General features: G+C 45.1%; 1 protein-coding gene across 2 annotated transcripts in view; it reads left to right on the top strand.

The window, feature by feature from the left end:
* The window catches only part of plekhg4 (pleckstrin homology domain containing, family G (with RhoGef domain) member 4), a 53,035-nt gene that overhangs the window by 16,506 nt on the left and 12,861 nt on the right, over nucleotides 1-23,668 (top strand). For both annotated transcript variants that reach the window (XM_066713366.1, XM_066713367.1), the window contains exons 4-13: nucleotides 2,116-2,307; nucleotides 2,752-2,875; nucleotides 3,337-3,430; nucleotides 6,992-7,078; nucleotides 8,293-8,409; nucleotides 8,738-8,836; nucleotides 10,179-10,327; nucleotides 14,784-14,922; nucleotides 16,446-16,568; nucleotides 17,110-17,301. In XM_066713366.1, coding sequence (XP_066569463.1) covers nucleotides 2,116-2,307; nucleotides 2,752-2,875; nucleotides 3,337-3,430; nucleotides 6,992-7,078; nucleotides 8,293-8,409; nucleotides 8,738-8,836; nucleotides 10,179-10,327; nucleotides 14,784-14,922; nucleotides 16,446-16,568; nucleotides 17,110-17,301 — 1,316 coding nt within the window. The remainder of the gene's footprint in view (nucleotides 1-2,115; nucleotides 2,308-2,751; nucleotides 2,876-3,336; nucleotides 3,431-6,991; nucleotides 7,079-8,292; nucleotides 8,410-8,737; nucleotides 8,837-10,178; nucleotides 10,328-14,783; nucleotides 14,923-16,445; nucleotides 16,569-17,109; nucleotides 17,302-23,668) is intronic.

The following is a 23,668-nucleotide window of genomic DNA, read 5'->3' on the forward strand; positions in this document are numbered from 1 at the left end:
CTTCACTGTGGGCATCAGCAAGGCACAATTTACTGCGTGAGAGACTGTGTCCACTGAGACTAGTGTTTCTGAAACATGCCTATACTAACATGGCTGTCAGTAGTAAGGCCTTTATGATTAATGTTTACAAGGTGTTTGCAGAAATTATTTCCCAAACACAGATCCTGTAACAGCACCAAGTGGGCAGGGAGCAGATGCCGAACAATGAGCTGGGGACATGTGTAGCATTGTTTTCTTTCTGTTGGTGTTATTTCAGTGCCCCAGATTTATGTGTGTGTGTCAGGTAACGCAATAGCAGTGCTGTTTGATGAAGTGTGAAGGGTGTATGCAGGGTATGAAATGGGGCAGGACTGTGGGGCTGCGAGGGGCTGCTGACAGGCTGGGCTGTTGTTTTGAAAGGCCTGAGATGAATTGGTCTGGCTCTCCCTCCAGGGTGGGTGGCTTCTAGGGAGCAGAGTGACAAAATAGACTTCAAAACCAAAATGTGCTAACAGAAAAAAAGATACATTTAGATGAACTACCAGGTTTATTTCTGTCTGCTTTAATTTAATTTGAATCATCTGTGGATGGTGCTGTTTATTTATGAGCTGAATGTGTAATAATAATAATTAAATAGCATTATTACATTTGCAGAATATCTTTCTACTTTTAAAAAGTTCAAAAGGATTATCTTTCCACTGTTTTACTCTTCCGCTCTTTAAAGACTAAAAGGCAGTTCGGTCACAGCCTAGAGAAGACACTGCCACATGCTCAACAATTGCATGTTTAGAAGAGCATAATTTCTGGTTCTTATTACAGTGTTTAAAGCTATGTCTGTAGTCAAAATATATGCTGTATATATTTCAGTGATTTATTTCCCAGATGTTGAAAGCAGTGAGAGGTAGTGGAGCGATTGTTGTGTTTTTTTAGCTGAAAGAAATGAAGCTCTATCCACTATGGCAGCAGAGCTGGAACACATTGGAAGTAATTCTCAGCCTCTTGACAGTTAATATATATTGCTCTAACATATGCCTCCAGTAAACATGCAGTATATATCATCGATCACACATAGCCAAAACAGAACAGTGCCTTGGAACGGCAGCAGTATAAAACCTTATAAGCAGGCAGTTTCATTTATTATGATTTTCTGGGGTCGACGCTACTACTTGAACACTGCTTGCTGCCAACAGCAACAAAATGTACCAAGTGTGAGGACAGGACCCAAGATGTGCCCGGCTGACCTTTATGTTGTTGCCTTTTGTCCTGCACACACAAGAAGGCTCTCTGAACCCTCCTGGCTCTCCAGCTGTTTGACTGGCAGGGAACATATCAGCTGGGCAAAGAGGTTTAATAGACACCGGCAGAACCGCTTCATACAATGCTGTGAACTTCTGTGGGGCTGAAACCATCGCTCTGAACATAGCAACGGGGAAACACTTAATATAACTAGGACCTGGGGGCCTGGATAGCCCAAAACAGCACTGTTTACCTTCTCAAACTGGGCTTTAAACAGTAGGGTATGTGTTCAATTGACAAATTGTATAGGAGACCCCAGAGTGAGGTTGTGAGCTGAACAGGAATTGAAAGCAGCTGCAGGGAGGGTTTAGTGGACTACTGTTTGTCAGATTCGTCTACTGCCTTATCTACATCTGGCCGAACGAGAAACCGCACTCTACCAAGAATCCCTTTTTAAATTCATTTTGCTTTTTGTGCAAGAACCGCATCCCAAGAAAAATACACATCCTGCTTATTTGATTTTCCTTTCCTGAAACAAGGTGAAATTAAGTGACTTTTGAAATTGTACATTCCCAATTGCAGCATCTTTTTACAGATCTTATTTTGTACAAAGCATCGCAATATATTTTAATTCAACATTTGGCGAGTTTAATCTTGCTTTTAAAACCATTACTAAGCTGCGTTGACGTACCATACATCTCTGTACTCTGGCATCATCTGCCTCGTGTTAGTATTTTGTAAAGAAGCAGGTTGTTCACAGCTCCCCAGATTGTCTCACAGGCCAGCTTTCCATTTCAACCCTCTGCTTGTCGTCTGTATTTCCTGTAATCCCTGTGTGTGCGTGTGCGCATGTGTGTGTGTTTATGCATGCATTTTAACCCTTGTGTTTCTGCCCCCCAGCCTCTGCTCCAGGAGAGGAGGGAAGCAGGGTGCCGTGCTGTGAGGAGAGGTTGGCCAGTGAAGAGGGGGTGATGTTGAAGCCTTTGGAACCTCTCTCTCTCTCACCTGTGTCGGCCAAGTTCCCATCAGCCCCCAGTCAGGCGCAAGACATCAACACAGACGTGCTGCGCTCTGGAGTGCTGTGTCTGCCTGGTGCGTGGAGCCGTGGTCTCTGCAGCTGCACAGAGACATTGTCCAGGGCATCTGTAATAGCACCCTGGTTTAGCACAGACCCAGCCTCAGGGTTCAGAGTCAAGTCAGCTGCTCTCTGGTTCTTCAGAGCTCTGTGGTCACATGTGTCAGTGATTTGACAATGAAGTCTGTAGTCAATTTATGAGCTGGAGATCTGCTTTGTACATTTAACCTACAATCTGTAAACCAATGCAAACCCACCTCACAGCCATTAATGTCCAGTTTTTCACAGGGAAAGTAATGATATCATTCTTTGGTTTCACAATATGTACATTACCTGTAGAGTTTATATGCTAAACCATTGATTATAAAATGCTGTTTTAAAATTATTTTTTATAAATTCGTATTTTGATTCTTTACATCTGTAGCTGAACTAACTTTGTGGTTTCAATATCTGAATCTCAGGTACGAGAGACAAAAGTGGACGTGCTCTTGTAACTGTGACAACGAGAAACACAATCTGGTTAAATCCAAACTGTAACAGCATGGAGCTCGTTAGGATCCTGGTGTACTTCTACAACATTCTCAGGTATTCACTTAAATTCACTGGCAGCAGGATTGCAGTGTCTTTGTTATATTGGAAGATCAAAGTAAATGTATTTCTTATTTTAAATACATGAATGTGAAGCAGATTTGCTGCTGTATCTCTGACTATACAGTGAAAGTGTTTGTGACTACAGTTATAGTGATTGTGCGACTGTACAGTGATGTGGTGTCTGTACAGCAGTGGTGGGCAACCCGCAGCCCATGATCACCCTCCCACCCGAAAATAGTTTAAATAAAGTAGTATATTTATGACAACTGCTTATTATTTTGTATCAATGTATCAATCTGTTATTACATTGCTGAAATGTATTTACTGCATTATATTGCTCTTTTTAAATAAAAATGTAGCATTTGTGGCTTGCAATTGTGATGGAAGGCTGGACTTGCGGCCCACTAATGTGACAGTGTTTGTGTGACTACAGTGACACTGTGTCTGTGTTGCAGGCGGGAGGTGCGCTCTCTGGGCCTCACGGTGCTGGTGGATGCCCGCAGATGCTCGCCTGTTCCTGCTCTCTTCAAAGCCTTTAACCTGCTGCAGGTATGCCTCTCCGCTGTGCATACTTCATGTATGATAAAATATTTTGTTTTGGTGGTCTGTGTATTGAAATATTATACTGCACATACACAAGTTCATGATTAAGTGCATTGTTAATATATATGTTTTATTAGAAATTGTCGGCAGCTTTCTTAGCCAGGGCTTGTCTGTGTATGATAAACGCATGTGTGAGTTAGTGCTGTGATGGCATTCTGACAGGGTTATTGTTCAGTCAGTTTGCAGCCCGGGCACTGGAGCCCAGTACTGAGGTGCTGTGTCAGTGGCAGGGTTTGGGGGGGCGGTGATGAATGGGCTCCAGACCCGACCCTGCTCTTAGGAGACGGCTCATTATCCCCCTCTGTTTATTCTGCTGCCAGTGTCGCTTGGAGATCAATCTAAAGCTCTGGCTCAGACTGTGGGTTCTGTGCTACAGCCTTATTTCACAGCGTAAATGCTCAGATCATTTAAAAACCGACCCACTGTCTGTGGCTGAGGGGAAGGTCAAATGCAGGCCTTGCTGCTGGCCTGCTTCAAATGATAAGTGCTCTGATTTGGTTTTATTAGAAGAATACACTTTTCTACATGTATTAATAGCCTTGTTTTATATGGCTGATACAGCTGTTGGTAAAAATGCGACTTTTTCATCCAGGTGCTTTAGGCAAATGATAATAGAACCTTTTCCTTTGTATGTTTATATGTTTCTGAGATGCTCTTTTGAAGAGCGTTATATATGTATTTTATGCAGGCCCTAAAATCATCCCTACATATGGGCGGTGTCAGATTGGATAAATATGAAATGGCTGGGGAAACCTGAAAACCTTCTTCTATGGCTCAGATTTCTGTATGGAAAGATACGTCTTTAGCAAGGACACTGCAGATAACGTTCTTTTTATATCCGTTAATAGGATTTCAGATTATACTGTATGTATGACAGAAAAAAATTGTTTAATCTATTTGAGTTGTGCCCTCGTTGGAAATTAGATATTGGGTTATATTGCCCTCCTAATCTGCATTTACAGCACTCGAAGGTGTATACGTGCAGGAATGACCTTCGCCAAATCGGGGGTCAGTGGTAACAATCGTGGTGCAGCCGGGCGGCAGGGCTCACAATGAGAACAGCCCCAGGCCGTCTCTGAAGGATGCATAATGGGAGGAGATAGCATCTCCTTATTAGGAGGCTTTTGAACTGACATTGTAGTCCCTTACGGTCTGCCTTCATCCTGTTTGATGAGGTCAGATGACTCAAGCGGAGGGTCTTTACAATGGGTAGATGGGGGTGTGTAAGACAATGTGATAAACCAGTTGCTTTGAGATGTAAGAATCGGAATGGTATTACTTTCAATTGTTCTGAACAATATCAAAATATTCCCTATAGTCCTTTCAGCACAAACTTGAACATTAATAGGATTGCAACCTGGCCTTGCTGTGGTGTCATGCTGAGAAATGCACAGTGCAGCCCGGACAGAAACTGGGAGATTCAGAGGGTTGTGATTATGCAGTACAGTACATTTCCTTCTGGAAGGCTGAACGTGTTAGCAGTATAATGTTCTTGTATAAGTCTGGATGTTTGAGTGAGTGTTGGTGTCGAGGCAGAGGGGAATATGATTTAATAGATTTCTATACAAATTGTTTTCTGAAATGAACAGAGCTGCCCCACCCCTGGGTTTGTGGTATCGGTCTCAGTGGCGCTCGAGCTGGCATAGCTGTGGCCGTGGGTGCTGCTATGATCAGTGTTGTGACTGTGGAAACAGGCCTGGGCTGGGCGGGCTGTTGCTGTTTGTCTGTTGAGCATCACTGCCTGTCCTCGCAATGCTGCTGCATGGACAGATGCCTCTTAACTGACACGAGGAGATTCACACTTGACCTGCGCTGAACTGTGTTTCTGCAAGGTGAAGTCAAAGCCGCCTATCTCCCCCTCTCTGTTTAGACAGCTTGCTTTCCCATTGTTGTTTACTTGGAGCAAACTGTTTTCCTGACTGTACACTCACATGTGTTTGGCAGGTTTTCATAGGACTGCATTCCCATGGATTTATGGGTCAGACCAAGTCAAAATTTTGACCTGCCCACGAATTGTAAATTACAAACATGTACCCTATCAGGTTTTAATTTGTAAGTAGTAGAAAGTGGGTTCTGACAATAAATTAATGCTCAATAGATGTTTGTACATTGGGATTCACGGGTAGGTCAAGGTTTTGATTTGGTCTAGCCCTCTGTGTGCTTGCACTGGGTTATAGTAGAAGGTCAGTGTGGTTTAGGGTATATAGCTCTAATCTTTGTAATCTATGCAGTTTAACAGGTTCTGGAAGATTTTGGATTGCAACATCAATAGTGTTCCTGTTCATAACAAAACACCCAGCGTTACAGTGAGTTACTTCTGTACAGTCACCACCCTCAGGAAGATGTTTTTTTGTTGGTTTAACAGTGACTGCAGAGAGAAAGTGTGATAAAAACATCTTTGTTGTACAGAGAGCTGACTAAATAAGAGGGAAATTGTCAGCTTGTCGGTCGTGCTATTTATTTATAAGTCTGCATTTTACTCCTTTGATTTAATGCCTAGACCCTGAACAGGTTCCCTTGCCCACTCTCTGAGCAGGAGGCCTAATCGCTGCTCTCAGGCGCTTTATTATTCACTGCCAGAAAGAATGGCACGGCACCTGACCGGGGGAATGGGAAGAGTCTCCCCAGAGGAAATGGCTCAAATGATGCGTTCTTTGTGTAGGCCCTGTGAAAGCTACTCTCTGCTATACCATTCCTCATGGGACTGGAACAAAGATCAGTGGCCTGCAGTACTCAGGGCTCTCCGCACCAAGAGGCTGCTTGTCACAGCTAACTAATTACACTGCAGGGCCCTGATGAGTTAACGGAAGTGTGTTGGATTTTACATTTCATCACAGTGTATTAAAATGAGATTCCTCCCTAGAGCACTAATTCATATGGGAAAAGAAGCTGGAGTGTTTTTTCCCCAAAGTGAAATATACAACAGCGTGCATTCTGTGAAACTAAAGCCTGGGTTCAATCAGTGCTTCAACCACTTGCCAAATTCAAATTGCAAATGCAGTACTGGAATGTGGCTTTGTGTGGCCCAGAGACGGCTTCCTCCTGCTCTTACTCAGATAAACCTGCCCACTGAGCGCTGGCAGTGTAGTCTGCGACTGGGCGGAGTGGATCAAAGTTTAGATTTTATCCGTGTCTGAACCTAAACACAGACTGAAAAGGTTCTACTGAAGGAAGTGTGAGACTAATGACATCAGCAGGTTAGAATGCTGCTGCTGTGGAAGCGTGGGGCAGAAGGAAATGCCGTTATGTAAAGCACAAGACGTGGCGAGGAAGTGTGGGAAATGGACAGTGTTTCAGACAGGCCGGGCTGCCTGTGTGTCAGCATCGCTTTACTTCATATGCACATGGCACAGCTGATCACAAGGGCGCATCACCTCTAACTGGCATAAAGCAGACATCGATGCTGATGTGCTTCTAAAGTCTAGTGAGGCATCGCTGGAGGAGGTGGATGCAGGACTGCTGCAACATGTTATGTGTCATTAATGGTTTCCTCTCCCTCCCCTGCAGGATGCCGTTCCCAACTGCATTCACACCGTCCTGCTGCTCGCTGAGAGAGACCTCACCTTCCGCATGGAGAAGCCCTCTGTGGTGCAGGTAACTCAGTCCCTTACTCGTGTACATCACGCTTGCTTCCCTCAGCACTGCACCCTGCCCAGCTGTGTGTGTATGCATATGTTTGCACAAATTAACCAATCACTGTGGACTTCATACAGTCTTGCTGATGATTGCTATAAATGCTGTATCCTCAATTCAGCAGCAATAAACATTGTTAATAATGCACCAGTTCAATGAATGTGAGAAGACGGATGCTGGTTAACAGCTGGATGCTCTCAGTCAGAAGAACACTGTGAGCTCAATTCTCTTCAGCTTGGCTCGCTCCAGTGGCCATGCGGGAGCTCGGCTATTTTAGAGCTCAAGTGCCTCCCATTGAAACCCTCTCAGATCCGCCACAGCCTGCTGTGCAGAAGCTCTTCACTTGCCCAGGATGAACAGACTCCTCATGAGCACAGTGATTTATGGGAGCTCTGAGAAACAGCTGCCTAATTTTGCTTCATTCAGATTACGATGTCTTGTTGATAATAGTAGCAAGGTTTTACCTAAATAAGGTAATGGATGTTTTTCTGTCACTAGTTTGTTGGGTTCCGTATATTCCGTACGTTATTGTTACTGATGCCTAAGCACAATCTGGCACTGTCAGTTGGGAATAATTGTTTCATTCTCCACGGATACAAATTCAAGATTTTGGAAATTGGCAAAACATTCAAAGTTATGCCTGTGTAGAGATTGCAAACTACAGTTACTACAAAATAATTTGCTATTTCTCCAGTGCCAGTCTCTTCGATTGCACATATCTACTGGATTTTTTAATTTCATGCTTTGAAATTGGTAAGGGAGGGGTGTGGCTGAGGAACACAGCAGTGCTCTCCCTGTGGGGGCGCCTGCAACTCTCTCACTGCTCTCACCTCCTGAAGTTGCATTTTCTCATCCATCTTCAGGAGTTAAATAAAACCCCTGGGAAAGGGTACAGAGGTGTGGTTTTCAGATACTGTTTTGCTTTGAAGGTGAGAGACTCCTCCAGGGAGGGCTCCTCAGCCCCACTGCAGGGTGTAAGTGTAAGCTGACCCCCCCCGTGCTGGGGAACCAGCCACCTCTTGTGGCCGGGAGGAGCCCAGGGGCCCCGTCCTGTGGCCATGGCCCCATTGTGCCGGCGTATTGTTGTAATGGTGCACTAGCCACCTCTCTGGCTGAGGGTGATGTCATCAGCGGTGTGTCAGAAACAGTAACACGGTCCTTTGTGTGTCTTGCAGTTTGAGCTCCTCACTTCCCTCAAGTCTCTCTATAAGCACGTTGATGGCTCCCAGCTGCCGCACGAGTACCAGGGCAGCTTCCCCTTCTGCCACAGCAGCTGGGTCTGCTTCCGAACGGTGAGTGTCTGCTTCACAATCAACGCAATTGTCATTTGGTTATTATTGCTATTAATATTAGTATTATTAATATTGTCATTATTATTATTGCAGTTTATATTATTAGCAGTAAGAGTAGTGATGGTTGTACTAAGTCATACTAGTGAAACGAATGATCTAAATATATTATCTAATATTATTATAACTGGATGCTTGAGACCTTTTGTTACGCCTTAAACGCCTGTATGTAAGACTGACTGACAGGTTTTGAAAAGAGGGTTTAACTGCAGATGGGACAGGTTTCCGCTCCTGTGTCTTTGTGGTGACTGGCTGCCCTTGTCTGTTCCAGCGAGTGGAGCAGCTGAGTCAGAGCTGCCGGGACGTGGCTGGCTTCCTCCAAGGCAGCATCGCCAGTCTGGAGTCCAGCTCTTTGCCAGCCACCGCCGAGGTACCCGCACATCCTGCCAGGCCTCTCTGCCTCTTTCTCCCCCCGCTGCAGCCCCGGACCTCTGCTCAGCTCTAGCTCTCGGCCCCAAAAGGACACACTCCCCTGTCCCTTATTCACTCTGTCAACAGGGTCCACCATGACACGCTGTGCCCACCTGAAGGACTAGTTAGTGTTGGCAAAGACAAACAGGATTGTTGGTTTGAGCTGGTTTTGCTATGCAGGTGGATTCTTAATTCTGGATGAGAGAGAGAGAATTCTGTTATTGTTAGAGAATTGGAAAGTTAAAGTACTAGTTCAGCTGCTGAATTATTTAGACTGAGCGGAAGCTAAAGACAGCATTTCCAGCAATTCATGTAACTGAGAAATGGTTATTCAGATGAGCCCAGTTTTGTTGATGTGATGTCTGGGGTAACCCCCTGTTTATTACCTCACTGACAGTGGATTGGTGTCGTTGACCTTTAACTGCCAGTAATGTTTCTGCAGAGATCCCGGATGCCCAGTTGGTTAGTCAGGGACACAGAGAGCTGTTGTAATCCCTGGAAAGAGCTGAGTTAACAGGAGACACCTTGTCAGAGCCCCTCAGGGAACACCGTATCTATCTGAAGCAATCTCTCTAATCACGGCGTTGGGCAAACACACTTTGATGTTGCTGCAGAAGGAAATGAGCTCGTTGATGGACTATTGATTTATCTCACTGCATTAGCAGCAGCGATAAACGCTGAGTAGGACCTTTTAGCCCTGCACCCAGCGGGCAGGTCAGGTAGCACTGCGCACAGGAAGTCAGTGGCTTTCCACAGTGTTTAATTTGAGGGGCTCTGTCACACACACACAGGCAAACCGACACTCACAGGATAGCCCCTCACTCTCAGGGGGCAGTAGGAGGTATTGTTTCCAGTTTGGAACTACAGGTGTAGCACATCCCTGTTTCATTATTTTGTTACTTTATTTGTATCCTTTTGAATCTTTCCTTTTTTGAATTAAACTAAATTCTGTATATTTTTTGTATTGTTTTTTTTTAAACTTAATGTGAATCCAGAAATCAATTTAAAGATTTATTTGCTTTATTCAAATATGAGTCTACTTGTCAAAGCAGCTTGGAGGGTATCAGATTGGGTGACCTTGTAGAGGTCGTTTAGAACCCCTAAAGCCTGAATTGACAGGTATTGAATTTGTGAAGCCATTCTTGCTCCCTTCCTTCCTGTGTGCAGTGTGTGAGAGCTGTGTGTTGCAGTGATAGTTACATCTCTATCTGTCTGTATCTATCTCAGGTGGGCTATGCGTGGCAATCACAGTGTGCTCTCTCTCTCTCTCTCTCTCTCTCTCTCTCTCTCTCTCTCTGCAGGGCGCACAGGTGTTGCTGGGTCAGTACAGGCAGCTGATGTGCTCAGTGCTGGAGGACAGTCGGCTGGTACGGCTGCAGCTGGAGGGGGGCGCTGCCCTGTCGCGACTCCGGAAGGAGGAGTCCAGTGTCAGCCTGACTGAGGACTACAGGTGTGTTGGGGCTGCGATAGGGACAGTGATTTTGGGGACAGGAACAGATTTTGGGACAGGGGAGAAATGCACCTCACTTAGCTATACTGAACTATTAGTTCACATACACACCTGTGAAATGAAAATAGAGAGTTTCTCACAGTGGTTGTGATTAGAGGAAGTCTGAGGCCGCCTGGAGCTTTGCCTGCGGCTCCTGTGGGAATGCTGCGGGACTGTGGGAGCTCTGGCCTGTTTTTCCCAGAGTGAGGCTTGGCTGGGATCCTATCTGCTTAGGCTCCCTGTGTAATCTCTCGCAGGCCTGGAACAAACAGAGCAGCCCTGTCTGGCAGACCCCCGCTTTGCTGACAGGTGGCTGGATAGAGCCCTGCAAGGCCTGCTGGGAGTCACGGGGGGGCGGTGCTGATATTCCACCCCCATGTGGGCCATGCCACTTCCCAAATATTCTTGAAAGCCTGTAAATATTTACTCAGTGTGAAGGCACTTGTCATCCTTGGCAATTAGACAGATCAAACAAACAGTGTAAGTTTTTACTTGAGGATAAAGTCCATCTGGTATCTCTCCAGTATTTAAGAGTGTGTAAGACACTGGGTTCGCACTGCCCAAGGGTGTAAGGATGTAGAGCTCCAGACGGTGCTCTCATGCCAGTCATAACATCCATCTCCCCACTGCAATTAAAACTGAACTTTATCAAGCCTCTGGAAAGTGAATAGAAACCCAACTTGCCAGTAACGCACCAGCCGACTGTCCTTTCCTGTCTGTGGGCTGTTGTGAGGTGAGGTGAGGTGAAGAAACAGGAATGTTCTGTAACACTGACATGGTAACAGGCTGCAGGACATGCATTACAGGGGAACAATCCCACCGGGTTATAGCCATGGGAATGTGTGAGACTTGAGGGATTTACAATAAAGGACATATCTGACATGTTAAGGTGCTGTCATAACAGCAAGGCTTCTGTATTTGTACACTGCTAATTAACATTCCTGGTTCATTTGTCAGACTTCCTGACGAGCCTTCTCCCCTCACCTTCCCTTTGTTTAACCTGGCATGCCGGGCTCGCTGTGTTGGAGCAGGAATGTGCATTATCTGGCCACAGTCATGCCGAGGACCATCTGTCAGGGTGTTTTTTTCCTTCCCTCACAAAGACTGGCAGGTCCATTCTTTCACGATGAGAGGACTTTTTTCCCAGTTCTGTCTTAACTTTTCTTTGGCTCGTCTCCTTTCCTGAAGTGGCACGCAGTGGTTCTCTCATGGTGTCTGTCTCTTGTCACGTCGACTTGCTGCTGTTTGTAATGAGCTACAGCCAGGGGACGACACTGGCTTGTTTGTGGAGAGGGCTGGAGGGTCTGATTTCTCTCTGGAGAAATGAATACCTTCTCCAGCTAACAGGATTTATTCTCCTACCGCCTCTCTCCAGCATTAATGCATTCCTCTGGAAGTGGCTGTCAAAAATTGAGCCTCGGCTCATTTGTGAAGCACAACAGTTTTGTAGCAGCAAGTAATCCTTTGTAATTTGTACATTTCAGTGCAGTGTCTGGAGTGGTTCCTTGGGCTTTGAAAGGAAAGGGGTGTTTTTTTGTTTTTTTTTCTCTCAGAGATGGCAGCTAACATAACTGCTTTATATTATCAGTCAGTTCAGTCCCTACAAAGAGTCACTGCCATGAACGCTTCAGCCACTGCTTCCCTTTGCCTCCTCCTCTCCTCTCATTGTGCAAGGCACTCAGTAGAGCCTGCTGGTGGAGGCCGGTTAGGGAGGGTTTGCGTGACTCCATTGATACCCACCTGCTGTCCCTGAGATTTCCCATTTTGTCACTGTAAGTTGAGTTGTGAGTTGCACCCACTAAGTCTGTATCGAAGGGGTCATGGTCGGCTCAGTTAAAGTCCGACTCGGAAAAGGATGAGTCGGGTTCTACAAACCATGATTCGTTTCCCACCATAGAAAGGTCTGACTGTGTCTGAGCCTGCTGCCCCCCCTGACAGAATATCAAGGTCGCCTGCTTCCCTTTTCCACATCAGTGTGCACTGGGAACAGCGCAGCGGTGTGAAAATGGTGTCAGTCACTATGTGGGAGAGTCTCCCGACAGAGCGTTAACCAGCTTCATCTTCAAGTGTTAATCAGTCAGCTTCCTAAACCCGGAATGCCTTTGAAGCGTGAGGCTGCACATGTTCCGCAGTGTGTGTTTTGGGTGGGAACCATGACTAATTGGTTAATCATGAGAGGGTGTAGGCAGGGCAGTGCATTGTTTCACTGCACAATAATACCATTCACTGAGTTAACCACCCCACTGTTAGACCCACAGCACACACAAAGAAACTTCTGAAATAAACTCTCTGAGGATGTTATTCCTGAGGCCGGCTACTGTAACATTCCTGACTGTCCTGTCTGCAGTTAAACGAGTCAAGGAAGGAACGCTCGGATCCCTTCACTTCAATATTGTTAATTTTTATCTGTTGTTTCAAGCTTTCTGTCAAGTCTTGTAACAATGCTGTATAAGTATTGCATAGGCCTTTCATTCAGTTTCTGCTTTGATCCCCCTTGTGTAATGTATTTATTTGGGTTGTTCTGTCAAAGCAGAACTAGACTGCAGTTTCTCAGTGACATGTGACCGCAGCCTCAGGCCCAGACCCCAGTGCCCTGGCCACAGTGGGAGCAGGAATTCACTGACTCCAACAGACCTCCTTCCTGGGTGACCCCAGCAAATCTTAACCCAGGTCAAGACTAGCTGTCCCCTCTCACGGCCTGCACCCCCAACCCCCAGCCCCCCCCACACACACTGGTCCAACACAGAGCTGCCTTGTGTACTTGTTTTTAAAAGCTAAGTTTATACTTGCCCCCCCCCCAGGCTGTGGACAGAGGAAAGGAAAGAGAAGGGAGAGAAAAAAACGTTGGTATAAACCACAGTTAAAGATAAAAAGATCATAGAGAAATCCTTCATAGCACAAGTTCTGGACAAAGCCCTTTCTTCAAGATTTGCACAGCTACTGTGCAACAATTTGCATAATAATTGAGCAGAGACTAGCTGCCATCAATAGAGGGTTGTTTTCGGGGGTCCTGCTCACTGTTGCCAGGGTACCACGGCAGTAGCTCTTGGCTTATGAAATTTTAATAGTCGTTTGATTTATGTAGAAGGATTTATATTGAGTCTGTATTTCCTATTTTTTTTTTAAGGAAAGTTGTATAATGTTACTGATCCATACAGAGACTGTGCAGATCAGAAACCTGTTAGTAGCTCCTGATCATATAAAACTGAATACAAAGGAGCAAAAGAGAAGCGGATTACTCTTAAAATTGACATGCATTAATTAGAGCACAGGTAAAGTGTATAGTACTGCTACATTAGTTTACCAAAAGAGCAAGCAATAAACACTTGCCACACTTGAGAACACAGATAGTGAGATGTCTATGGCTTTGTGTGCTTTGCTTTGCATTACTGCCGGCAGTGCAGCAATGTGCTCAGTGCGTGTGTGTGTGTGTGCGCGTGTGCATGTATGCGGTGGCAGGGAGTCAAGACAAGTGTCCAGACACCAGGGGGCACACACTGTCCAGTCTGAGCTGACAGCCGGAGTAACATGCACCCTGAAAATCGAGTGCAGTTCTTGGATTTGGAACCGAAATGTAGTATATTTCATGTAATTTAAACACCCAGTTATAAAATGTTACCCACTGATGGAAAAAATGATAGAAGATTATTTTGAATGCTGAATGGCTGTATTATTATTTAAACTGTTGCCATTCATGTTGTGTTAGTTTAGTTTTGATTCTTTGATATCTGAAAGACATCTTTGTACCTGCTAGTGCCATTATAAGAGCCACCAGACATACAAACACAGAGCACAAACACAGTGAGAAACCCCCAACACTGTGCCATATTACACAGAGCTGTGGAGACCGCACTTCCTGTAGCTATTAAAGAGCAGCTAGGACAAATCCACTTTCTGGAGCGTTAGTGTAACAGTGACCTCACTCCCTCCCTGATGCCCAGGCAGGAGCTGCACAGCCCAGCTGCAGCGCCCGTGTGGGGAGGCGGGCCTGTATGCTGAGGCTGGGGGATGTGACAAAGGGGCAGCTGTCGTAGTGCCTGCTCTGGGGCAGCCTGTTTGAGGCTGGGTGCAGCAGTGCAGGGAGAGGGCACTGCCTCACTCCTGTGCTACAGGCTATTCCACACATCGCAATACACACTGACCCCTTTCCCTAAGCAGCCTGCATGGCTTCACACTCACATCCCATGGAAGTACAGCCTGTCTTAATTGAGCTTTTACTAAAGTGGTAAGTACTTCTCAATAACATCATATAGCATCGTTAGTATTGTTGTGAGCTAATCACGAGCCTATGAAAACAAACACCACAATTACTATTGTCTGGGCTCTTCTTCAGAGAACGTTACCAGGCTTATTACACAGTGCTGTTTGTGTCCAGTGCTGAGGGCTCACTGTGGCCTCTGTGTCTTGTGCATTTCAGAGATGCCGTGGAGACAGTGATCGCTCTCTACAACCAGGTGGATGAGCTGGTCCACCGGCTGGTGATGCTGTCCAACAAGTGCACCCAGGAGCTGGAGTTTGTCATGGAGTTCAGGAGCCTGGAGGAGGGCTTCAGGGAGGTGAGTTGTCTGTGTGCTCCACTCCGCTCACTCTTTGAGGAATCTCGCGTCTCAAGACACAGCTCTGTCGTTTAGTTTTGATTAGAGCCCGACAGATATATCAGAGCACCGATATTATCGGCCAGTATTGGCCTTTTACACAAATATCTGTATCGCCACATATTCCACTGATAATGCACCGATATATTTTCTCAGACTATTGGCTAAATATTTTTTTCAAATTACCATAAACTCCTTCGTCAGACTTCAGACAATAAATAAATACATGTTTATTTGGTTTTACAGTCGCTATTATAATTATTTACCATTGTTTTTTAACACAGTTATGGTGCTTTACTTTTCGGTGGAAGTGTCCGACTCCAGTAATTGTCATGTGCAGCGGTGAAACAAACACACCCCCACTGAGAAACATAGGGCTTATAAACCAATATACACGTTTTACTAAAACCATCATAACCAATACAAAGTGTTTTTGAAAGTTGGGCTGCATTTGAGTATCCATGGTTTTGATTGTTTATTTTTGTCATGACTGAAGATTACCGTATACTATGGCATAGAGGCGCATTTTTACTGAAAAGTTAATCACTTTTCAAAATTCACAATAGCAATTCAAATAAAACAAATGGTAAATGTTCGCTGAAGATGTTGACTTGGATATCAGCCAGCAAAAACTCTCCAAATGACAAGCAAGCTCAGATCACAGAGAACAATCTAAAGAAAATGAGTAAAACACCCCAGACAATGTTGGATAAAACTGAAACTATACATTTATATTTATAAAACCATTTCAAATTCTACATTGTGTTTTGGCTGTGATTCGTATTGCAATACGTTTACCATACGTATTAAATAAGTTACACTTTCGGGGGCATTTTTAAATACATTATTAAAACAAATGCAGCTGTGCTGTGCTACCTGCACTATAACCTGCCACTGTTGTATCGGCAATGTTGAGCGCTGAGCAGGATTGTGAACCTGAGAGAACCTGACATGTGTAAAATGCTAATATAATCTAGACCAGCACTTAACACCATCATATTATTTGGTCTAATGTATAGAACATGCACATTTTCCATTTGTGTGTGAAATTGCTCATGTACCTTGGTCTTTGTTCTAATGTATAGAACATGCATATGTTCTTATTCAAATGTATTTATTTTTACAATGTTTGATTTGTGGTAATTATTTATGATGAAAATTAATGTTAAAATTATTATGTAAAATGTAAAAATCCTGCGTCAAGTGCATATTTGACTAAATTTCTCAGTTTTGCATCCTAACAAAACAAAAAAAAAAAGAAAGTAAATATCGGCAGATATATCGGTTATCGGGAAATTTAGCTTTCCAATTATTGGTATCAGACCCACACATCCTGTATCGGTCGGGTGCTAGTTTTGATCATTCTCTCTTCTATTTATACTTAAAGTTTCAGTGAAATTATTATCCTACAGGCAATTTTTGATACTCCTGTAGACTTAATTACGAACTGTCTGTTCTGCTGTGTCTTGTGTGTGTCTGGCCAGGTGGGTGGCTGGATTGAGGAGGTAGGAGAGAGCCGACTGAAGACCCTCAGTGACTTGGAGGATTCCCTGGAGCAGCTGCGCAGCAAACAGAGCCTCTTCAGAGACTTCTACAGTGCTGCATATGTATGTCTCACCTGTCTAACTGCCTTCCAGCTGATCTGTAGGGTGGTCTTAGCTCACTCATATACTTACTGTACTGTGGAACTGCATCTACAGTCTGAGCCATTTACAAAGCGCTGTCCCAAGCTCCAGAGGGCCAAAACTTAAAAGTATTTAACAGTTTGCTTACTGGCACTGCTGCTGTTCTCGAGTCTTAGCTGCAGGGACAGGTGGCTGAGATATAGCCTAGATTTCCCTTGTTAGTCTGGTGCTTTCAGAAGAAAATGCTCATGCGCTCTTGGCCTTTTCCATTTGTAGCTGTGCGAAAAGGCAAAGTGTGTACTACCAGTTGTCATTGCACATCTTGTCTGTGTCTGTCTCACTTTTTACTCTTATTAATATATAACAGTCAAAGCCTCTACTGGGGTAACATAGTGAGTGGTAATCTGTGTTTGATCAGGAAAATGTCATAAATGTGCTGGGATCCTGTGTGGGGCTAAGTGTCTGTGTCTGCCAGGAGCACTGTAAGAGACTCAGTGTATGTGTGTGTGTGTCTGCCTGGCAGGAGCACTGTAAGAGTGGGGAGGCTCTGCTGAAGAGGCTGGAACGCTGGGAGGACATGTCTTCTGCGGAGCTGCAGGTCTACGAGGACAAGGTGCACTCATTTTGGGAGCAGCTGAAGGACTTCTCCCAGCGAGTGGAGGACACCAAGGAGAAGATTGACAAGACCGTGAAACTCTACGAGTTTTTTGACAAGGTAGGACTGATCAACTCCTTACTCGCCTACAGTAGGACTGGGTGTTGCTGTGTTGTCTGCAGCAAATCCATTTTACTGTGCAGGTGGGTTTGCAGCACTAGTGTGTACTGTACTGTAATGTTGCATTTATTAAAAACTAAAAATCTGCCAAGAGCAATCCCAACAGAAAGGCCATAATAATTGAAGCAGTAACATCACCAGTTCATGTAACAGTCTTTTAAGATGACAGGAATTAAGGTAATCTGTTGCAGTGAGAAAATTCCTCCTTTGGAAAACCAGGCCTTGCCAAAACCTGTAAAACCTACCTCACAGTGAGGTATTAAACTGATCTGCTGTGGGTGTGAAGCAGTAGCCTGTGGAGCAGGAGTTATCCAGTACCATTTATGGCTTTTCTGTCTGTCTGTCTAGACAGCCTACATTGTTCAAAGCACTGCACAGTGCAGGAAGATTTCAGTAATATTAATAAACTGAGTTGACAGAGGAACTTCGAGGATGTGTTGTGTTGTTGAAGAGAGTTTACAGTGTATTGTGTTGCTTTGGTACTGTGCTATGATTTCACTGCACAAACACAACAATGAATGGTTTCTATGTGATGATGAGTGGCTGTGGGAGTTGTGAGCTGCTATTGTGTGCTCAAGAGTCAGGGCCACTTTCCAGTGCTGAATGAGTAACCAGCACGTGTAATTTCCAGTGCTCAGCAGAAGTGCTGAAAGAAATTGCAGCTTCTTATGACCAAGGGCAAAGATTCAGGAAACTCAGAGAGGTTCTTAATTATTCATTCATTATGGTTGTGATGACATCATTGTTTTAGTCCTTTATAAACATACAGAAAACCTTTGCCCTGTTTAGAGTAACAGATCATTATTACTGTGTGAATGGAATTAAATGGCTCTTCAGTATTGCATTACAGTCACGTTTTACACTGTTCACTGCAGAGAACTGGGGGACAAAATGCCGTGTTTTTATAAAACCTGCTGTATGAACACAGAAGAAACCCTGTTCCCTTGGCCTGTGAGTGTTTGTTTATAATCAGGTGAGCGGAAGAATGAGCAGCATAATACAAATTGTCAATTAAGATGTAGAGCAGGCAGGGACCATAGGAAAAGGATTAATGGAAACAAGAAAAACACTTTCAATAAAGGAGATGCTGTCTGCGTCAGTGAGAACATCCCACTACTGTTTGGTAATCAGCTCCATATGGCTGTGATTCGCAGACGTTTTTTTGGCAGAAAGCAACAAGTTGTCGGCTGCATTTGCACAAAGCTGGCTAGGGACTATTCAGCAGATCTGATTTACAGCCTGGGCCCTGAATCCAGGCCTTCTTCCCCCAGCCCTGCAGTGCGACAGGGCAGGCTGCTCAACGCCCACGTACCACCACAGCAGAGCAGCCCTTAAATAATCATGCTTCATGCTTTAACAGAATTGTGGGGAACAGGGAATCTTATTTCCTTTCTTCTATTTGGCACTCTGATTCAGATTGCTGATTCCATTTTGTTTCTGGGTCAGAGTGGTTTCTGAATCCCATCTGTGAAAACACACCTCTCTCACGCAGAGGTTGAGTCTACAATATGGAAAGCACTGACAGCTGTCAGAGAGGTTAAGCAATATCAGGTCTGAAATTAGCATAATTAAAGCTCTTTCCCATTAGGCAGTTTACCCTCATACCCTCAGCTGCGTGCGGCCTGTTTATTCAGTGTGTAAGGACTCGTGCCATCTGTTAGCATATTGAACCCTAATGTTTATCCCTGCTAGCCTACAGGGCTTGACCCAAAGTGTGTATCTTGTTACAAATCCATACCAGACTCTAAATACAAACCATATAAAGATTAATGAGAGAACTTCTTTACCAGACATGCACCCTTCAGTGTTTGTTCAGGGTGCTGTCTTTCTCTCCAAAGTGTACCAGTGGACAAGTTAACTGGGATTAGAGGCCTGACTATTCATTCTGGTTTTCCTGCAGGGAAAATAACAATCCATTAATATCTTATCTGCTGCAATTGCAGAGGGAGTTTGATTAATTAATGCATTGACTTTGGACTTGGGAGTTTGACGTGCAAAACTGGGCAGCACCAGCATGCTCAATGCCAGCTGCCAGCACGGGTGTGGCCCTGCCGAGCATGTAACCATGTCTGAGGCTTGGACACCTGTGTGTAGTACATACAGCCTGATTTACCAACAGCTTGTCATTTCATGGTAAATGACTGGGAGAAAGACTGCACTAGCCCTGCTCTCCTAGCTCTGGCAACTGTGAGTGTTTTTGCCCCGGAAACGACAGTCTGACGGCAGGGGGAGGCCAGTACTGTGCCTGCTGTTAATTTGTCAGTACTGACAGCAGAGTCCCAGTTAGCTGGCCATTGTTAGAAGTCCATGCCTAGCAACGAGGCGGAGGAGGCCAGATTATGCTAATGTATGGTTTTAGATGTCAAGAAGATTGTGCTCTTTCTGAGACATGTGAAGAATTGCCACATAGATATTGTATTCTTTTTTTATTTTGTGTTTATTTTACTCTCTGAAAGATATCCTTGTTGTAGGCCGGTAGAATTTCCCTACCCTTCCCGCTGTCCTTTGTGTGAATTGCGTCTCTGAAAGCATGAGCGGAGCTGCAGTAAGCGCTCTGGAGAGATCTTGATCACAGCGGGAGAGCACGAGCCCTGTCCACACACAGTGGAGTGGAGCAGAATTGCACCGGACTGGAACATGGGGAAGGCCCCGGTCTTACCTTCCACTCTCATCTGAGAAATACTGTACTCAGACAAAGCTCAAGTACCTCAACTGTCATAGTTATCACAGATTGAAGAGCATTATGTTCACAAGCTGTTTGGTTGTTTTATTTGCTGTGACATTCCTACCCCGAGGCGCTCTGGTGCTGTTGAATTAGAATAGAATTACTGCCGCACTGTTCGTATCGATACGTCTGAACTGCAAGGCCTGGGGCTGCGTCCTGGAAAATCAATGAGGAAAGAGAATAGCATCGAGGCAGCGTGTCTTTGTGCTGAGTGTCGTGGTGTGCGGATCTCAGTGCGCTATATTGATTTTCCTGTGATTTCTCCTGACGGGAGAGGTTAGTTATTGTTCTGTGTCGCGTGTGCAGCCACTGACCTCCTTCATACAGCAGATGGGCCCTGTGGAAATATCTCTGGATCAGAGGGGAGATTTCACCCAGGAAACCTGCCGTGTCAACAAAGGAAAATGACAACTGAGCAGGGACTTGAGGGCCGGGAAGGAAAAGAAAACCAGACGAAAACAATGAGTGGTCTGCACTGTTTAGTACAGCTTCAGAATTGGTTTTATCTGACCCTCTAAAACACCCTTAGGCAAGCTCTCTGGAAACATGAATACACTGGCTTGAGATTTGTCCGAATTAATCCCGTTTATGGATAAGAAATTTCAAAAGACTATATTGGTGAGCCAGTCCAATCTTTATTCCCCTATAGAACATTAACACATTAAGTGCTGTGAAATAGTGAAATATAGATTATATAATTTTTTGTATTCATTTAATTCATAAGTGATTATCTTTCACATTAGAGAAAGTAAAGTATATGTCAGCAATTTTTTATTTACATACCAGATTTTGATCCTAATACAAAGCCCACACTTAAGCACAATGCTCTTGGGACTGAACAGTGTGGTGGCATAATGGGATTAACACAATTGAATTAGCTGCAATTGAAGACTCTGTTACCATAAAGACTATGTGATTTCATAAATTGTGTAAAAGCCTTTTTAACAGAATACACACACACACACACACACACACACACACACACACACACACACACTGAAGCCCCCCAAGTATTGGCATCGGTAGGCCTCTGTAAGCTGTGTGTTCATCACCCTGCACTGCGGCTCTGTTTGCCTCCTCTGAGCCTGCAGTGCCGAGCACAGGCCGTTCTGATTCACGACCGTTTTTAGCATTACTGTTCACCACTGTTCCAGTTTCTCCAACAGCCTCTTTCACAGTCACAAAGGAAGTGTGATCAGGCCTGTCTATGAGCTGGTGCGAAGTTATGATGTTCAGATTGGCAGTGTACATGATTGTAATAACAGGGTGGATTTCGGCTTGCTGAAGAGGAAATATCAATATTTGAGCTCCAGTTAACACACGGCAGCTTCCCCCTGCTGTGGATTGATCTGGACATCAATACCGACAGGCCGTGAAGAGCCAAGGCAACTGGCCGCTCCACACCCCCCTCTCAGAGGACCAACTGGGATTCTTACTTTATAATTAAATATTGAAGGAAATTAGCATCTCAATGGATCATTAATAACAGTGGTTTGCAAACCATGGTCTGTAGGACTTTTGTAATAAAACGGTACAATCACACACTGAAACTTTAACTGATATAAATCATGGTAATATAATTTAAATGTCTTGACAAGAAATAACAATTCCAGTATGTACAAACTAAACTGGTAGCATATTCTTTAGAGGGACGGATTTTCGTGTTATTGGGAACACCACAGTTGAAGCAAAATACACGCAATAAAATTAAACAATCAGCAGATCTGAGAGAGGCCAAATCAGATGTGGTGACAGTAATTGTTCTCATTAATCAGGCTTGCGGCCCTGTCTTGTGTCAGAGTAATTGAATCCAGGTAGCGCTCCAGTGCCAAGTTTTGTTTTCCCCCTCTCCACACTCCAGTGGCTTTGTAGTGCCGGCGACAGACACCCCCTCCTCTCCCATCCCCCCAGTTACCGGGGGTTGCCCATCTGGTATTTAGACTAGCATTTGCCTGTGAATAGTGTGAGGTAGTAGGGAGCGGGGTCTGGGCGCCAGGGGCTCAGTGCGTCTCAGTGCAGGATGACCGCTGCAGCACAGGGCTGTACTCCCGGAGTTACTGCACTGCCAGACCAAGAGCCTGTCTGCAGCCACAGCCAGGTAGGACCAAGCTGCACTGAGCCCTGGCAGTGGGCCTTGAGTAACTTCTTAAAACAGCTCGGCTCATTTAGCTGTCTCTCCTCTTAAAAATAATAATCATGGTAATCAAATGGTAGCTGCTTTTCGGTCTGTGCAGTGTTTGGATCCCTGCTTTCTCAGCACTTTCTCTCTCTCTCTGTGCTGCTCTGTAATTGTTTTGTAGACTCGTTAAAAAGGTCGATGCAGGAGATCTTGTTGAATGCTGAAACACATTTTCCCTCTCTTTCTTTCACTCTCTCTCCCTCCCTCCATCTCCCGCTCACTCCCTATCTGCCTTTTATTGCAATGTGAAGTGTTTTGTGGAGGTGTGAGTTCTAGCACTGAGGAGCTAGTGGTTTGCCAGAAAGCTGGGTAAGCGCGGGTGGATTGGAGCGCCAGTGCTGCAGTCTGGGATGGGGGATCGTTAGATTGTCTCCATGGCTGCTGAACAGTCCTGACACATTTCAGGGAAGCCTATTGTGGTTCAGTGCGTGCTGTGGGTATTAGCAGTGCTGCTGGTGCGGCTATAGCAGTGGGGTGGCGAGAGCGGGGGTGTTTGAGGCCGGGCAGGGGGACAGCTGGCCAGGCTACTGGGCTGCAGGCAGGCAGAGATTCTGAATGGAGCCTCCCTCCCTCCCTGCCTGCCCGCCTTTGAGCCCCAGACGGCTGCTGAGGGGTGAGACTGACCGGCTTTGCAGTGCAGTGCCAAAACAGCTTACAGATATTTTGTATAACACTCTTATTATGATTTTTGACTCCTGAAAGTTGGCTGCAGTAAGGTGCCCTGTTTGTTTCTCCTGCACTGTCATGCCTTTGCTTGGGGCTGCTGTTTGTCATCCTGTTGCTGTGTGTAATCCCTCTGGTAACTGGGAGCTTTGGGGGCTGTTTCTGCAAGTTGTTCTTGACCTGGAAGGGGCTGCAGCTGTTCTCTGCACAATAAGCAGGGAAACTGTCCTCCCCTCGCAGAGAAGAGCACAGGGTTATTGTAACTGAGTCTTCCACACACACCAGAGACCCCACTGCGCAGATTCAGAGCCTCTGGCAGCTTCCCATAGAATTTATTTCAGAAATAAAAGTTAAACTTTGGATTCTGTTGAAATGAGGAGGCAGGGATCCTTGAAGGGTTCCGAACTGTGTTCAGAGAGTACACTGTGATGTCATCGAGCCATGTTGATTATGATAATAGGTATGGACGGGCCACAGATGGAATTTGAGAACAGAATAAAGCAGCCCCCCTGCTCCTTTTCATCTCCACAGCTCCTAATTTCTGTGGAAGAATGAACATGCCTGGGATCATGCCGGTTGACTGGGCTACAGTGGGGAGCTGTGCAGGGTCACTGGCCACTGGGCAGCCCTCAGCCAGGTCACACTGAGGGCTGCCTGAGAGTGTCCTGGAAAAAAGTGTTTGACTTTTCTTTGATTTGGAGCTTAAAATACAAGATGCATTAAAAGAAAGGAAAAAAGAG

Source organism: Amia ocellicauda, chromosome 9, assembly GCF_036373705.1.
Source record: "Amia ocellicauda isolate fAmiCal2 chromosome 9, fAmiCal2.hap1, whole genome shotgun sequence".
Lineage (NCBI taxonomy): Eukaryota > Metazoa > Chordata > Actinopteri > Amiiformes > Amiidae > Amia > Amia ocellicauda.